This window comes from Notechis scutatus, chromosome 1 (genome assembly GCF_049901735.1).
Source record: "Notechis scutatus isolate UNSWTSFEM ecotype Mainland chromosome 1, rNotScu1.2, whole genome shotgun sequence".
In the NCBI taxonomy this organism is placed as follows: domain Eukaryota; kingdom Metazoa; phylum Chordata; class Lepidosauria; order Squamata; family Elapidae; genus Notechis; species Notechis scutatus.
This window is the reverse complement of record NC_142009.1, coordinates 70,184,920-70,203,617: the sequence shown is the minus strand read 5'-3', so window position 1 is coordinate 70,203,617 and position 18,698 is coordinate 70,184,920. Positions and strand designations below refer to the sequence as shown.

Here is an 18,698-nt window from a genome sequence, read left to right as displayed (position 1 = left end):
GCCATCAAACCCTAAAAAAGTCATTCTCTCTTCATTCTGTGCAGCTTGCTTAAACACCACATGCACTGTGTCTGCTAGATGTCACTACTTGGGAAGCTCGCAGGCAGGGAGGTTCTTTTTAAAGGCATTGTGGTCTGAAGAGGAAAGTTCAGATTGGGCAGCCAAGCCTTGATGGCTCAGGATTATTTCATAGCTTCTTATTAAAATTCAATTTAAAAAAGCATTAGTGATAAAGAGAGAAATGAAATTATTATAAAGTTCTGAAGAAAAAGATGTCTTAAATAGGAGTTGTTTAAGGACTTTTAGAATCCTACTTTGTGGAAGGAATAAATAATACTGAAAGTGAGCAATAAAGCACTTGTTTAATTTGTTTTCCAACACGAATACACAAAAAATAAAATAAAACTAGCATACAGTATTAATAAAATTCATTTCTCCTTTCTTGTCTCAAATTTCCAAGGAGGAAATCCTAAATGACACTGGGTTGAACATCTCTGAACGTTCAATTTATGTGTTTTTGTTGACTTGAGGAACCCAAAGGAAGAATACCATTAACAAGCAATTATAGACTGACAGAATAGAAATAGAAATGGAAGTGTCGACCAATATGTTCTGCTTGCTATTAAAAATACATTTGATGCTCTTATACCAAAATTTGTTAGATGCTGAGACTACCTAACACTTTTTCCTTGTGCCACTTTTCTCTGATTGTTTATGCAAATTATGGGATGGAATAGGAAAAAGGAAATAAAGATTAAATACAAATGTAACAATTCAGAGTACTTTTTACATCTTTCTTCTCTCAGCTCTCCATATCTTTTCTCTTTAAAAGTCTGCTCTGTTTATGCTACAAGACACTGAAATGGGAGTTGAATCAATATATCTGGCATATATTGTTTAGAGCAAGAGTTTACCCCTCTTAACCGAAAATGTGTTGTGGTTGCTTGTTTATTTGTCCTATTGAATTCAGTGGGAATAATTGAAAACTGATATACTTCTTTTTTCCCATCTCCGGTTCTTCATGGCAATGATTTTGTGATGTAAGGAGAACTTATTGACTAGTGAATCAGATAGTTAAATTTTAATTTGGTGCAAAACCACTATGCAGAGCATTGAGATTAGTACAAGAAGAAACTACTTCTATCTAGAATGAAATTGAAGAGACCCAATAAGGATTACTTTTCAGCTTAGAATTGTTTATTTTTTTGCAGCAAGCATCATTTGACTTGCTATGCTTTAAGTGCAAATTATCCTGAAAGTTATGAAGAGACTCGAAAAATTTATACCAACTAACTTTCCATTTTCTGACCTATGTTTCTTAGAAAAGTTTGCAAACTAAATATTCGTAGTAGTGAGCTTTAGGCACAAACCAATTAAAGTTGAAGTACTTGTACAGTATAGAATATACTTCTTTATGTTCAGTGGCATATTGTAGAAGGGATGCAGCCTTTATTCCATTGTAGGAATAGGATTATATTGATTTATTTCCACATAAACCTTGCATTGGGTTGCTTAATGTGCAGAGATATTGGATTGTTGCATACATTTGCATGCCTTACTTGATCTCTGACAATTGTATATGTGAACTTGCTGTAATTGTCTATAAGGCAATATAATCTACGACTCTCCAGTGAAAAAGCATATAGGAACTCCTAGTCCTTTCGAAGACATACTGTATAACAGCAGCAAGCTCTGCAAATGCATGTGAGGACTAATCTGAGGATCTGTGCCTCCTAACATAGGCAACATAAAGCTAAAGATTGCACTGAACTGATAATAACTTTACATTTTATAAGCAAGGGTAGCATTATTGGCCACTGGAAAAAGTCCCCAAATGATGTGTAGTGTTTTGAGTTCTTTAAAAGTTAAATTGTGCTAGATGATAAACTGAAAGGGATTTTGAGAGGCGTGTGTGTGTGTGTGTGTGTGTGTGTGTTTGTGTGTAAAGTTGGTTAGTGTTGAAGCCATATAATCTGCATTCAGATTAGAAAACCCCCAAGGTCTCTTCCAGGACACCATGATTTCATGGTTGATTCCATTATTCGTGTAGGAGCTAATTTTTATTAATTGGCAATCCTTAGGACAGTTAGAATTCAAACACAGTGCACCAAAACAATTAACAACAACGAATCCACCAAAAACAACTGTTGATGTCTCCTTTCTGCAAATGTCTATTTAGGAATGTCAGGGTTGTTCAAGATAAATGATGTAAACGTGTAAATACTTGGAAGCTCTTTGTAAGTTACACCTATACTATTCTTTCAAGCATACTTTGAATATTTTAAAAAAATTACTTGGGGCCCAGGGATAAAGACCATCATTTAAAAAAAAAATCTCAAGGATTTGCGCCATAGCGACATCACCATAGTCAAATAAAAATTAATATTATGCCCTTTAAAACATCTCCCCTAATTGAATTTCTAAAAGAATCTGTTTCACAATGGTCACAGATTATCTCATTTTGCACTTGTGGGTAGATAAAAATAGTTAAAAGTGGGTTTTTTTTAAAAAAGGCACAAAGTTATGATTTGTTAAAAAGTGTGCTTTTTAGGGATATCATAAGTTTCACTTAATAAAAAAAAACACCACAAAATTATCTGGGTAATTTGAAAATGAAGCTACTGTGCGAGTAGCAGCTCTTCATTCTTACTTTGGAAAACATTTTTTTTTTTATTTTATTTGATTTGCCAATTGTTTACAAGATAATAAGTATAAGTGTATACATAGTTGTGAATACATGAAATGGGTACATATAAGAAAAATAAAAGAATAAGAGAAACAATAGGACAGGGACGGTAGGCACGATGGTGCGCTTATGCACGCCCCCTACAGACCTCTTAGGAAAGGGGTGAGGTCAATAGTAGACAGTCTAAGGTTAAAGTTTTTTGGGGTTTGGGAAGAGACTATAGAGTCGGGTAGAGTATTCCAGACATTGACCACTCTATTGCTGAAGTCGTATTTCCTGCAATCAAGTTTGGTGCGGTTTACTTTGAGTTTGTATCTATTGTGTGCTCTTGTGTTGTTATGGTTGAAGCTGAAGTATTCATTGACAGGTAGGACATTGCAATGTATGATTTTATATACCATGCTTAAGTCCGACCGAAGACGGCGTAATTCAAAGTTTTCTAGTTTTAGAATTTCAAGTCTGGTGGCATAAGGTATTCTACAACGAGTAGAAGAGTGGAGAACTCTTCTTGTGAAATATTTCTGGACTTTCTTCAACTTCTTCAACTCTCTGGGGGAAAACAAAAAACAAAAAACCACACTCTTAACATTTGTTGGCCATTTATTGCTGATCCTCTGCAGGGTGTGTAGCCTGTAAAGTAATCCTTCTTTATTGCACCAACCCTGAAAGGCAGAATAATGATGTGTAGGTTCATTTTCTTGAGCAAGTTGTTTTTTCTTTTTGTTTTGCAAAATTCTTTTGCCTGCAGTCTTGTATCATCAGCTTCTCTTGATTCAGCTCAAGTGGCCTCTTTCAGTTACCGTGGTAACCAGCAGATGGGGTTCTCCGATAAGGGTCAGTAAGAAGGTTCCTACAGTATACAGTAGGAGCAGCTAAAGAACAAAGCTCTCACTGCTGACAGTTCAGGTCTGGCCAGCCAGGAGTAGTTATCAGATTACTTATATTAAAACCTAATTAAGATGTGTGCCAGTAAGTGCAGCATAACTATTGGATTGGATAGGATTGGATTGGATTTGCTGACTTAGCTGCTGCCAGTTGTTGTAATTCAATCTCTCTGCTGTGCACGTTCATCTGTGCAGAGTGTAGTGGAAATCCATTATATCATAATCCAAGTGGTGGGACAGTGAAAATACCTTAATGTATTATATTGTATTTGCTTGGCTGGGAACGGGTTTTATCATTTACTATGACCTCTGGAGATTAATTTTGTGGTAAATCATGTATTGATTTGGGTTACAGTGCAGGTATTTATAGAACCCCACAAAAAGCAGAAGTGACTGAGTAATGGGAAAAATCATAATGCTGACGTTTTTTAGACTGACTGACATCCTAGATATCATTGTGCCCCAGGTGTTCAAGGTAAAACTACTTTTGATTTCATGTACAGAACCAGCTACCTTTTTGAGATTTGGAGTAGCAGAAGCAGCTATCCAGCTGATATTTCCAAAGGTTTATTTCTCATTTCTCTGAATTTGAATCATGGTTTTCAGGATGCATTTATAAAAGCTTTACATTTGAAATTTACTTCTATTGGGCAACATTCCGGCATTCTTTTCCTCCCTTGAATCTGCTTGGCTGTTGGGGAGAAGTTCCCAGGAATTCTTAAGGAGCAGTTTTAATAGGCAGAGGTAGAAAATGTTAGCTTGTTTACAAATTCCATTCTATTAGCAGGCAGAAAAGATTAAGTGCAATCACTGTTTTCTCTGTATGACATTTGAGTACATTTAGATGTGTGTATATTTACATTTTATAATTATGCTAAATGTACTATGTATTAATTTATAGAGTATAATTGAATATTCATGAACAACTTGCACCTGTTCTGCTGGTCTTCATCATTGTATATTCTGGAAATATAGTTGCAAATTCATATTTAATAAACAGTGACGTCCTTAGCTGCTATTGTCACTTTTGTGGAACTTGTGGTCCCAGAAAACTTAAGAATTATGCTAAAATCTGCACCACAAATAAGTCATGTTAAAGTGGATATTCTTCCTAGTCAAAATAGGCCCTTGTTAGTTTATTTTCTTCTGGGATGTTTCCCAGTATAACTTACAACCCTGAGCCTTCTTCGTGTCTTTCATTCAAATGTTGAGAAAGGATTATTAGAGGATAAATAACATTTCCATCAGCCCTTTATCATGGTCATATCATCTTCTGGTTACTATGAAATTTACTGGCACCTGAAACATGTCCAAGAAGGAGGCACCTTTTCGGTTGGTCCACTCGAGGTGTTTCATAGAGCCTATTGGTTTTGAAACAGCACTTTTGTGAAGGATTTCCCCAAATGTGCTAACCACAACTTTGCTAGTTACTTAAGTTTTCACTGATGCGCTGGATGAACTCTTTGGGTAATTTAGCGGTAAATGCATTTTAGGCTAAATACACTGCTGTTTTAGCAGAAGCAAGACTATTGTCAGCATAGTCTCTGAATTGTAGAACTGTTAGGTCATAAACTAATTTACTGTGTTCTAACCTACTTTGAAGACAAGTGCAGGAAGAACAGTAAGTCTGTTTGTATGCATTACAGATTCCATTTACTTGATTAAACTGGAGTTCTTTGTATCTTCATTGTGCTAAAAATAGATTCAGAAGAAAGAATAGGCACAGTGCATTTTATCTGCTCAGTTCTGAGAACTTAAAACAGTGCTTACTTCTATGCTCTTTCTACATTTGTGAATCAACACACGTGGATACATCCAGCAGTATTATTTCAAACGACTCGGTTCCTATTAGAGATAACTGAGCTGGATCATTGCAGCGAAGTTATGCAGTATCTTTGGATAAAACTGCTCACATTTGCTTGGCGTTAGATGCCAGCTAGACAAATCCTGATGAGATGGCACCTGGATTTGTCTTATGTCTTCATCTGATGTGGTTAGTTGTAATCAGTTTGAGTTTCCTGATCTAATTAGTGAAAGCTTCCAGAGAAGTAAAATGAGAAGCTGAGTGCAAGTCTTGGTACATGCATCCTTGGGTGCTTTGAAAGAAGCATTGGTGTGGTCCTCCTCAAGAAGTCATTGTTCAAGCCAGCTTTCCAAAAAATTAGTAGCCAGTTTGGAACTTCCCCTCTTAAGATGACTGGGTCCTACTCAGGATTAAGTCCTGGGATTCGGATTAAATTTGGTTCCTCTTCATGGTTCCTGATGGGGCTAGGTAGGGGAGATGCCACAAGAGCTCTGGGTTATGGGGTGCCATAGGTCTCGGTCTGCTGTCCATAAGAAACTGTTAATAGAGGACATTTGCAAGTGTGTGTGTGTGTGTGTACAGTTTATTATGTTACTGACTTTTTAGGCTTTGATTTTATGTTGTAATTTGTAAGTGTTTGGATTCTTCAGAAAAGGTGTGGCATACAAGCTAAGTGAATGAATGAATGAATGGCTGAATAAATAGGTAAACTTACCCTATTTATTTTTGTTCGGAGATGAACCAAAGTTGGCAAGGTGCTGCCATCTGCTGTGATAAAAGAAATAATAGAATAGAATAATAGAATAGAATAAACTTATTTCTTTTCTTCCATTCAGATAACAGATAATCAGAGTTAGAAGGGACCTTGTAGGTCATCTAGTCCAACCCACCCCCCCATCCAAGCAGGAGACCCTACAGCAGGGGTGGGCAAACTTTTTGGCTCGAGGGCCGCATTGACTTTTAAAATTTGACAGACGGGCCGGGTCAGCACAAGATTTTTGGGAATCGCCCCCTTCCCCTCCCCTCGGAGGCCCCTGAGTCAGGAGTTGCTACCGCCGGCGCGGCTCCTCACGGCTCCAGTCCCGCGTTGCCTCGGGAAGGAAAGGCAAAAGGAAGAGCCGCGGCGGTGCTTTGCAACACCAGCAGCGGCACCGGAGGCTCAGGCTCAGCGGCTCCTGGTTTTACCTTTTCCTTCCCAAGGCAACGCAGGACTGGAGCCACGCGAGCTGCGCCGGTAGCAACTCCTGACAACCCCAGCCAGACACCTGAGCGGAGCCCAGGCGGAACTGCCTGTTGCTGCTGCCGGAGCACCGCCGGTCGCCTCCTCCAAGCAGCCCGCCCGCCCGCCGGGCTTCCCCTCCGCCGCGCGCTCGGGGCCAGGCACGGCGCCCGCGAGTTAAAAGGAAGCCGAAAGTTGCTAGGAAGTTGCTCGGGTTTCGGGGCTTCAGGCTTAAACTTTGCACAGGCAAAGTTTGCAGGCGTGGCGTCTTCCCACCAAGGAGCGGGAAGGTTCCGCCCGGTGGGCGGGCGGGCTGCTTGGAGGAGGCGACCGGCGGTGCTCCAGGTTCCCCTCCGCCCACGCGGCTCGGGGCCAGGCGCGAGCGCCCGTGAGGAAAAGGAAGCCGCAAGTTGCTGGGAAGTTGCTCGGATGCTGGGAGCAGGCTTTTAAAGTGCCGTCCGAGCAGGACCGCCGAGCCGGGAAAGCGGGCACCAAGGCAGGGCAAGGCTCCACCAGCAGCAGCCTAGCTTTAGGTGGCTCCAAGCAGCCCGCCCAAGCAGCCCGCCTGCCGGGCGGAACCCTTCCCACTCCTTGGCCGGAAGACGCTCCCGCCTGCAAACTTTGCCTTTGCAAAGTTTAAGCCTGGAAGCCCCCGAAAAAGGGGGGATCGGTGGGGACTCACCTTCGGAGAGGTCGCACTCGAAGGTGATTTTGAACTCCCAGCCGAGGCCTTTGCAAAGTTCTTCTTTTCTTTCCTACCCCGAGAGCGCTCCGCACTGTTTTGCAGCTTTGGGGGCCACGCGGCGCAGGGCAATACGCCACGGCCAGCTATTTTTTTTCAGGGGCGGGCCGCATTGGACAGACCAACGGGCCAGATGTGGCCCGCGGCCGTAGTTTGCCCACCCCTGCCCTACAGCATTTCTGACAGATGGAAGTACAATCTCTTCTTGAAAGCCTCAATGTGATAAAGCTCCCACAACTTCCGAGGGCAAGCTGTTTCATTGGTTTATTGTTCTCACTATCAGACAATTTCTCCTTATTACCAGGTTAAATCTCTCCTTGTTCAGTTTCCATCCATTATTCCTTGTCTGGCCTACAGGTGCTTTAGAAAATAGCTTGAGCCCTTCCTCCCTGTGGCAGTCCCTCAAATATTGGAAGACTGCTATCATGTCTCCCCTGGTCCTTCTCTTCACTAGACTAGCCAAGCCCAGTTCCTGCAACCATCCTTCATATGTTTTAGTCTCCAGTCCCCTAATCATCCTGGTTGCTCTTCTCTGTACTTTTTCTAGAGTCTCAACATCTTTTTTTTCCTGGAGGCAGTACTCTAGGTGTGGTCTTACTAAGGCTTTATAGAGTGGTATTAGTACCTCACTTGATCTTGATCGTATTCCTCTGTTAATGAAACTTAGGACTGCATTCACCAAAGATTACCCTAGGATAACCTCTGCAGTGAGTTGTGAATTCTTTTAACATTTCAAGAGGACATAATTGATTTCTACAGTTTATAGTCTGCATCTGCAGCACCTTCTTCAAGATCTACTGCCTCTTTCCCTAGACTCTGGACAGCATGATAACACTATTGTAGAGAAATGATTACTAGGAAAAAGAAGGATTGGGAGAAGGGTTGTTGTTGTTGTTCTTATATTAGTCTCATGGTTAATAATTCATGGTTTTGAATCAAATAACACAATACAAAACAATATTCTAGATAAAAGGCAAAACTTTGAAGTCTAAGAAAATAAACTGGTATCTGTCTAGCAGCTAAAATATTGGTTAAGCATTAGGGACAGTCCAAGCAGGGACTGGAAGACACGGGAATTTAAAATCAAGTGTCTATCCCTTTTTGTTGCGGATAATAAATGCATTCTGCATCATGGAACTCACTTCCAAAGAAGATGTACCAAGGTGATTCTGCAAAGACATAACTTATTGATATAATCTTTCCCAGATAGTAAATAATGATTACCTTTAGGGCTGCCATAGTATATAGCATATTCTCCTCATCATATATTGTATGGGTTCAGTTTTTAATATTCTACCATTTTCTGAACATTCTGTTGGCCACAAAATAAAAACTTTACAATTTTCCTCTGCATTTTCATAGCTAAAATATATAGAGTTCAGCATCTCCACATTATCAGTTTTATCTGAAGGAATGATCACTCTGGCTCTTTGAACTTCTGCAAAGTTCTCTGTGGACCTCTGAACTCTGAACTTCTCAAAGAATGAGTAAAACAGCTTTGGAGGTTTCACGTGCATAAATTTCCATCAGCTCCTAGTAATGCCCATAAGTCTCTCTTGGCTAAGCTCCAGGGGTTACAAACAGAAGTCCTAGAGCAGAGGTGTCAAAGTCAATTTCATTGACAGGTGCATCGGGGTTGTGTTTGACATCGGGAGGGCTGGGGAGAGTGTGGCCAGGGTGGGCATGGCCAGCTTGACATCACTCGTGTCAGGGGAGCCTGTGGCGGCCTGAGAACTCTGCTAGCGAAAACGGGCTCCCAAGCTCCACTTCTGGCTGCGATGGCCTCCTGCAAACCTCTGCGAGCGAAAATGGAGCTCGGGAGGGATGAAGAGGCACCACGTGCTGGTCCTTTGCTGTTTCCAGAGCAGCCCCACAGGTCAGATCTAAGCATCCCGTGTGCCAGATCTAGCCCATGGGCCTTGAGTTTGACACCCCTGTCCTAGAGCTTCCAGAGCTCCTTGAAAGGTTGTTTACCTCAGTTCTAAACCTCAATATCATTCTCATAAAGAGTACTGAAGACAAAGGAATTATTGGGGTTCTTGGGTCATGTGTTGAAAACGTCAGTGATTCTGTATGTTTGGAAAAATGTCTGCAGAGCATTTTTTTTGTTCTCAATAACCACCCTATTTTTAACTTGTCCTAGTGTACATTCACTTTTATATATGCTGTTCGGGGACACACACACACACACACACACACACATACACACCTCTTTCTCCATCTGAAAATATTACTTGCAGATACAGTGGTACATTTTCTTCCCTTCAACATCTTTGAATGGCAACCAAAACCATCATTCATATAACTGGGTTGAATTTCTGGCAGCATTTGAAATATTATGCATTTTTACAAGTTAGCCTCACAATTGCACCATTGAAGGTTTATCAGAAAATCCAACAGTGATCAGAAAAAATAATATCACTGCTGCACTTACCATGCCACTATGCAACTGGATACCTCCTGCATAATATCATGTTGTGGTATTTTATATGTCATATGGCATGTCTTAGTGAACAAATTCGATCATGCAAGTGTGTCATTCCACAAGGGCGAATTGCGTAGCTTGGTGATGTCCTCCATTTGTCAACACTGAATCAACTTAGCCCCAGGAGATGTATGTATTTTCTATTAGGCAGATCATTTCTGTACATCTTCTCATTCTTAACCAAGTTTATAGTAGATAAAATCTGCTAATGAGACGTGACGGTTTCACATCCAAGCTTTGGCCCTCTCTAATTGGATTATGTTCACCTCTCTTAAGACATTCAGGCTTACTGATCCTCCACAAGGATATCTGTACCATCTAGAACTCAGTTTTAAAGCTTCGGGGATTGAGTCACAACTGGCCTTTCTGCAGTAATAGAGGATATTCTCTTCACAAAAAGGAAGCCATCTATGGAGAAGCCCTGTCTGATTCTTCACAAACACATGGAGGCAGACCACTTTCACGATTCACCAGTTTCCCTAGTTGGCCATATTATTTTTGTTCACATTGAAATGGGTTGATTGGTTTGTCTTTGCAGTTATTTTAACCATTTACTTTTGAGTTGCAGGTATTTCATATTTTTCAGGACATGGTGGTCAAATGTTTCATAAAAGCATCCTTCATTTATTCCTGCCTGTGTTTCTGTGGGTACCAAACTGGAATTTGTCATTGGATTAATTATATTGATGTCACAGGTGTTTGAACATAAGGCCACTTGTTTATATTATTTGCTGTCTGCTGCTGCTTTCTTAGCTGCTAAAACAACAGCCAGGCAAGCTAGTGAACTGTGCTGTTCTCTGCAGGCTGTCTGTACCTCTGCAGGCAAACAACCCCAGTCTTTCATTCCTCTCCCTTCCATCTGAGTTAGGACATGAACCTGACAGCCTTTTCACTTCCTCCTTACTCCCCTGGGGTGAACAGTGCTTATCCCAGAAACAGAACTTGTTAGTTCTCTGTTATTTTAATTTGAGGGGGGTGTGTGTCATCAGAAAGGTTGTATGAACTGCCCTCTTCCTATTTTGGAGCTAGAAGGAATCCGTTTGTTCTAATGGCTGTTGGACTAGGCTTCAGAGTGGGAGCTGTGTCCAAAGGCATGTATAGTTGTGGTGTGGATAGCAAGAGTGTTTGCAGGGCATGCTAAAAAAAAGGGGTGGGGGGCAAGATGGTGGCTGTTATGGTACGGTTGAAACTCTGCCCATTTAAAAGAAAACAGCAAATTTTGATCACACATTTATGGCCACCATCTTGACTTTTTTTCACCATACTCTGGGGTACCCCTGGCGGGTCAAGTTCCTACCCAAATCTCCAAGCTCTAGAATGAAGAATTGTTTCTTAATTTTACAGATGTCAACCGGAAGGCAGATAATTTTTATAGCAGTTGTCTTCACAAGCAGGGATGGAGGATAAAAAGCATGCCTTGGGCAGAAGACACTCCAAGGACCCTATGCTGCTGCAGTTGGTCAAAGAAAGCAAGGCTGCTGTCATTGCCCTCTGCCTCTCCGGCTCAGCACTTGGGCTCTGGAAGCAGCTAGTTGTATTCCCAGTTTCAGACCATAGGCAGAAGCCCAGGGAAATAGCAGAATCAGGGTAGTGGCACTTCCATGCTGTTTGCTGGGCTGACTATTCTTCTCATCCGCCCTCAGAAGAAGAGAATTGGGAAACAGGCTCCATAACTCCCCCTTGAAAGGCCCTTGCTTGGAGCCAGGAGAGTGGTGGGCAGAACAAGTTGCCCCATCACTAACTCCAAAAGTGTCATGTTTGAGCTGGCTACTTATGGCAGTAAATGGCTGTTGTATGGCCAAAAAGCAAACAAGCTGTCCAGAGTCATCCTGGCGCCAAAATCAAAATAAACAACTCATCAATCAGACAAAAAAAAAACAACCCAGGTCAAACATTTGCTACAGAAGGTAGACAGGAAGTGAATGCAAAGGATAAATCAGTCAAAACACGTTCCTTATTGAGTGAAGTAAGTGAACAGATTAGAATCGATTTACAAAGACTGTTGTAGAATACAAATGAGAAGAGGGTTCCAAAGGATGCTGTAATGTTTGAACAGCAGAGTAAAAGAGTTTATAAAGATACGTGCAAAAGAAATTCAGCCTAAATCAATTAAAATACAAACACCAAAGCCTCACAACTATAAAAACTAGAATAAGAATTAGAACAGAAATTGGAAAAGAAATTCCAGTGTATAGTTGAATATGGGTGGCATCTGTTGTACTCCTGGTTCAAAAAAGGCTTTTTTTTCTTGACTACCTAGGGATTTGACTCATAAATTGTAAGGAGGCACCACACATAACCCATGAAATTTTCCCATTGCTTAGGCAAGAATCCAGTTTCAAACTTCACTGACATATAGTTGTCCAAACAGTTTTCTGGGAAACCATATAAATCAATGAAATCTACCCTTCAAAAATATTAAAAAGATGTTTTAATATACAATATGAAAATGCCCTTGGCTCAGCCCAATAAGACATATTCATACAGTTTTCATTAATTAATGACAGCGTCTCATCAAATATATGTATACATCACAGACTAAAGGAATATAGGTTGAATGGCTTCAGGTTTTGGTTTTATGCATCTCCCTTTGACCATCTCAAATATCTATTCTGTAGCTATTGTTTTAAATAGGAATTTTATTTCTGGCAAAATGTGTAGAGCAGGGGTGTCAAACTGGATTTCTTTGTGGGCTGGATGGGGGGGCAGTGGGGGGTGAGTGGGACGGATGTCTCCTGCAGTACTCTGGCAGCCAAAATGGGGCATGGGGGATTTGCACACGGCTCCTCTGTGCCTTGTTTTCACCCTCCATGGCCTCCTGCAACACTCTGCCAGCTGAAAAATGGGCCCTAGGGCCTGTTTTTTGGCTCGATTTCAGCCCAGTTTTTGGTCCAGTTTTCAGCTGCCAAAGTACTGCAGGAAGCCATGGAGAATGAAAACGAGATGTGGGGAGGCCACACGTGTTCCGTTTTAGCCTCCAGAGGCACTGCGGGCCAGTCCTTTGATATTTCCAGGCCAGCCCCATGGGCCAGATTTAAGCACCCTACTGGGCAGATCTGGCCCACAGGCCTTGAGTGCCAGGTTCCAAGTAACACTCCCAAACAAGTAAGACTCCAAAGCTAGCCGTTACTCAAAGTTCCATTTTATTAGAGATGTCATATTGGCGCATCTGGAGAAACCCGAATCTGAAAGCCCTCGGGTTTTTCCCACCCAAAGGAAAGTCAAATTCGCTTCCTCTGCACCCACATGTCCACCATATCGTCCAATCAATCCACTGTCCCAACTGGAGATGTTCCCCAGTCACAGGTGCAGGATGAACGTCCTTGACTCCCAGAGAAAAGAATGTTGTGATGGCTATATATCTCCACCAACTTCATACAATCCCCCTCCCATTTTCCCACAGCACTAAATGTGGCAGCCCTGAAGATCCAAAGAAAAAGATGGCCTCCAGGACTGACAAGTTTGACACCCCTGCTGTAGAGGGTTCAGGTTGTCATATAACTGATAATTATAAGTGTTGAAATTTGTTTGCACCAACCATTGTTTTAGTAACATTGGATTGCAACAATTAATTGGAAGCTACTTTCACTTTTCTTAATCAGTAGTTTGGCACAGGGTCCACCACAGCCATTATATAGCCAAGAGATAGACATTGAGTGTTTTTTTTTATTATATATATGTTTTATGTTTATCTTGTGCCAATATATACATAACGGTTTAGTTTGGGAGGGAGGACCTCATTTAAATAAACATATCAGAATCTCAATAGATCTAAGTCCAGATCATATTTAACAATTAATATTTTAAATTGGACATATATAATTTACAATAATAATTGTAAAGCTACAGGTGAAACTCGAAAAATTAGAATGTCGTGCATCCTGGTCTTCTATAACAAGGAGGGGGGGGGGGGGGGGGGGGGGGGGGGGGGGGGGGGGGGGGGAGGGGGGGGGGGGGGGGGGGGGGGGTGGGGGGTTTTGGGGGGGGGGGGGGGGGGGGGGGGTTTTGGGGGGGGGTTGTTTTTTGTTGGTTGTTGGGGGGGGGTTTTTCGGCGTTTTTGGGGGGGTTTTTTTTTTTTTTTTTTTTTTGTTGGGGGGGGGGGTTTGGGGGGGGTTTTTTTTTTTTTTGGGGGGTGGGCTCCTCCCCCCCCCCCCACCAAACCCAAACTTGGTTGGTTGTGGGGGGGGGGTTTTTTTTTTTGCTCGCCACTCAGCTTTCCCTCCCCCCACACAAAGGGAGGGGGGGGGCTTTGAAGAAGAAGGGGGGGGAGATGGGACACAATATAGGGGAGGGGGGGGGGGGGCCTTTTGGTGTCTTTTTTTTTTCCAGCAGTGCCACAGGCTGATAGCTTCCATGCCAATTGCTGCAAAAGGGGCCCAAACCAAGTACTGAGTACTTTTGCATGCTTACACTTTTCAGAGGTCCGATATTGTTCTATGTACAATCCTTGTTTTATTGATTGCATGTAATATTCTAATTTTCTGAGATTGTGGATTTGGGGTTTTCATGAGCTGTAAGCCATAATCATCTCAATTATGACAAATCACGGCTTGAACTATGAGTCTATCTCATATATTAGGTTCACCTTTTAAGTTGCATTACTGAAATAAATGAACTTTTGCACAATATTCTAATTTTTCGAGTTTCACCTGTATACTATTCCCTAGCTGAGTAGGAATGTGATATATAATGCATGTGTATTGTGTATCATATGAAGTATTAGTACTGCTTTATTAAGACTTAGCAAGATTACACATAGAATACTGCATCCAGTTTTGGTCACCATATTATAAAAAAGATGTTGAGACCCTGAAAAGAGTAGAGAAAAGAGCAATAATGATGATTAAGAAGCTGGAGGTTAAAGCATGAAGAACAGTTGCAGGAATTGGGTATGTATAGTCTAGTAAAAAGAAGGACTAGGGATAACATGATAGCAGTGTTCCAATATTTGAGGGACTGCCACGAAGAAGAGGGGTGGGGTTCAACCTATTTTCCAAAAGCACGGGAGCAAGACAAGAAGCAATGGATGGAAACTAATTAAGGGGAGAAGCAACCTAGAACTAAGAAGAAATTTCCTAACAGAGAGAAAAATTCACCAGTGGAATGGCTTGCCTTCAGAAGTTGTAGGTACCCCATCACTGGTGGCTTTTAAGAAGAGTCACTTGTCTGGAATGGTATAGGGTCTCCTGCTTGAACTAGAAGACCTCCAAGGTCCCTTTCAACTCTGTTATTCTATAATTCTGTTTGCTATCGGGTAACTTTTCTTTAACAAGCTAGTAAATTTAGCCTGGCAGTTTCCATAATGAAGGGAAAGGCATCCAAAGAATACCTCTTGCAAATTTGCTCACTCTTTACATTTATAATTCTGTTCTTTTGTATATATTTGATCCAGATTACACCAACTTGACAAGCATTGCCAGTCTTCTGCCCAGCAGCTTGTGGAGTTACTCAACAAACAGAATGAGTTATACAAGGAGCGGCAGATGCTTACAGAAGAGGTGGATTTTCTGCAGACTCAGGTACTCCTGAAAACCAGGAGAAATATTCATGACTTTAGTTCATGCAGACCAATTTTTCCTCCTTTTTTCTTTTCTGTTTATTAATATACCATAGTTGATGGGCATTCTCATTCCGTACTGAATCAGAATTTTTAATCTCTCCACCTCTTCTCTTTCCTTTTCCTTGAGGAACTACTGTAGAACTGCTGATTTCATTTCTTTTGTTTCTTTGTCCCATTTTGAGTTTATTTCTATTAGCATTCCGCCTCTATTTGTTTTTGCAGCAGGTGATTGTGCCTAGTCATTAATATATCATTCTGTTTCTATTGGCTGTGCTAAAGCAGTAAAACAGGCTTTGAGGAATATTCACTGCCATTCACAGCAGTGGTTTATAAAGATGAAGAGAATCATTTCACAAAAGTGCTTTAATTGTTTCAAACTTTAAAAAAATCTTCCTGATTTGATACAATTGACCATTCTTTGACAAAACCTCCTCAAGGCTATGTATTCTAGCATAAATCTGTCACCTCTTTTGAAGGGGAAAAAAACAACTATAGACGTTTCCTGATACAAGACCTCTGCTTTTTGCGTGAGCTATGTTACAAAATCATGGAAGCCTTTTTAAAAAAAACATATTGTGAAATATAATTTTATACACAACCAATACAAACAAAAAGAAAACCTGTTTATAGGATATTCATTCATTATCAATACACTTTTTTAAAAAACATCGAAAAATCATGTAAGGACGCAGATCTCTACAAGTGGTAAAAGTCCATCTTTTCTTTTTTTTCTTTCAGTTATCCTCTGCCCCACAGCTATAGTTGAACGCGCTTCGGGAAAGACATCAGAGAAGAAAAATGCCAATCACCTTTTTTTCAGCATAAAGACCTGATGTGCTTAGGTCGTTAAACAGTTGTCAGTATGTCTTCCCTTGCTGGGAAAGTCATCCCATCTGTCTTGGATTGTCAAATATTTAGACCCAATATCTTTAGATACTCAATAACTTGTTTGTCCTCTCTCAAGAAGACCTTTCTGGTTGAATTTCTGAGGAATTATTTATACTTTTAGCTGACTGACACCTGGGCAGTTTTCTTTGGATGGAACTTGAAATATGCAGAGAAGTTATACTGGATCAAAACCAGCTTTAAATGCAGTATTATTCTTCCTCCCCTCCCCAGCGCTCCTCATTTTTACATCATTTTTTACCCTGACAAGAGAGGTACACACATTACCTCTGAATTAAGATATAGTATTATTGCCCCATGGAATGAGAAACAGTTCCCTCAATAAGGTTGAAATCTGTTCTGTCTTTGCAAGATGATGAGAAGTTTCTTTTCCTACAGCTCTGGAGCTTAGTATTGTACAGTCTGAAGTATTTATCAATGATTTGTTTTTATGTCTAAAAGATCATAAATGCATCTCCCCGATTGGACTGTAGAGTTGTTTGCACTAAACTTGATGCAAGACTTCAGTGAACAATCTTAGATATTAGTTTAAAACAACAACAGCAGGTCAGATAAATATAAATGACATTCTCAATAATTTTATAAATAATTTGATGATAAAGACAATTGTTCTTGTCTTTATATAAATGGTTGTACTAATAATATATAATTCCTAGACAAAACTCTTCTATTTGACGTTGCTTTTTCTACATACATCATATTCTTCTTAGAACGCGACATGATGGTAGCAAATCTTTATGTTTTATAAATGTCAGTCTAGGCAAACATAATATTAAGGTTAGGCTGAATTGCAGGAACAAAAAGGATATGGCAGTGGAAGTTACTGATTTTCAGTCCCTGTTTGTGGCTTTACCTTATGCCTAGGACTCACATCTATAAATACAGTCTTAAAGTATGGATTTGTCCTAGCACCACAAATCTTTGCTGTAAGTGTTCTTCAGTAGATATAGGGTATGAAAGAGCTGGGGACACCACCGCTGTTCTTTATTTGACTTTGTTGTGCTACATGCTGGAGAGGCATATAGATCTGCCAACATTTCTGATCATATTCCCTGCATGTTCCATCTTTTGGAGCAATTTTCAGCAGAAAGAATATTTTACCTATCCAACGTTACTACCCTAAGTCCTCCACCATCTCCCCAGCAAGTGGCACATGTTCCCCACCCTGGCTTCATAATTAGTGGAAAAGGAAGGTAGGTTAATATTCTGATTCTGGAAAGGGGAAGGGTTGATTAAAAAATAGTGGATGTTCAAAACATCTTCACATTCTTCTATTATCTGGGAGAAAGGGAGCTGCCTGTTGTTCATCAAAGAGTAATTACAGTACGAAGACAATTTCAGCCTAGCAAGCCCACAGATAAATTGAGCCCTAAGATTTAGTAATCTACTTCCTTATTTAATAACCTTTGAGAGATTATTTTATTTGACTGCCAGTAATGTATATGAGATACATTATTACATTACATTACAGATATGAGAACCAATTCAACTCCCTCTGGATTTTTTCTGGAGAACTTTAGCTGCCATAAAGGAGGAAACCTGGTTAATTTTACCCTCTTCCCACTGCTTTGTGCTCAACAGCATGAGGCAGACTGATACTCAGGTTGTCCACTCAGGACAACATCCTCTCTTTAGGTCAACTCGTTAAGAAAAACAAAGAGATGTCTGGATAATCAGGTTTCCAAGTTCTCACAAAAGCTACAGCTGTAGAGGCCAAAGACCAGAAATGGATGATCTTACAGAAAGAACCAATTGGAGCCAAATAAGTCACACCCGTCCCCCACCTACCCCAAAGACTACATTACCTCCACCTTCCTCCTCTGTGCAAGGTAGAATGTTTAAATAGAATGTTTTCCATTTTCTTGTGTAAAATATCCTTTTCTGCTGGTTCACATTGTTCCAGGCAGTGGTAACAAGATGGAGACACTGTTGTGAGGGCATGTCAATAAATGGTGAATCAGGGCAAGGAAGCTGTGGAGCTGAGCCTTTTAGCATTTCTGCTGGAGAAGCAATAATTTTTTTTTTAAGTTGGAGAAAAAAGAAGCACAGTGGGAAACTTTTTTTTGTGGGAAACTAACTTTTATCCTGCAGCTTAAAGACAGTGATGATGTAGAAATATTACAGCAAGGCTGTAGTTGGTCTGTTTCTGTAAGACACATGTGTATCTTGAAACTAAAAATAAACGTCTAACACTAATTTTTCTTTTTAAAATTTAAAACGTATTTGCAAATCAAAGTATTAGAATCTAAAGTTGTATTTATATTCAGTGCACCTGGATTCCATATAGCCCCACATACATTCTTCCATATTAAAAACTGAATGTAGCCCTATGCTTTGCTTCTAAATATATCCATCTGCCCAGGAAGTATACATTTAAAAAACAGGGCTAATATGGAGGCTGATGGGGAGTAT

At 40.6% G+C, this 18,698-nt stretch overlaps 1 protein-coding gene across 4 annotated transcripts in view; it reads left to right on the top strand.

The window, feature by feature from the left end:
- SDCCAG8 (SHH signaling and ciliogenesis regulator SDCCAG8) overlaps nucleotides 1-18,497 on the top strand; it is a 117,749-nt gene extending 99,252 nt beyond the window's left edge. For all 4 annotated transcript variants that reach the window (XM_087967159.1, XM_026669409.2, XM_026669408.2 and 1 more), the window contains 2 exons: nucleotides 15,213-15,339; nucleotides 16,119-18,497. In XM_087967159.1, the coding sequence (XP_087823285.1) occupies nucleotides 15,213-15,339; nucleotides 16,119-16,142 (151 nt within the window). In that variant the 3' untranslated portion in view covers nucleotides 16,143-18,497. The remainder of the gene's footprint in view (nucleotides 1-15,212; nucleotides 15,340-16,118) is intronic.
- Nucleotides 18,498-18,698: the final 201 nt, after the last annotated feature.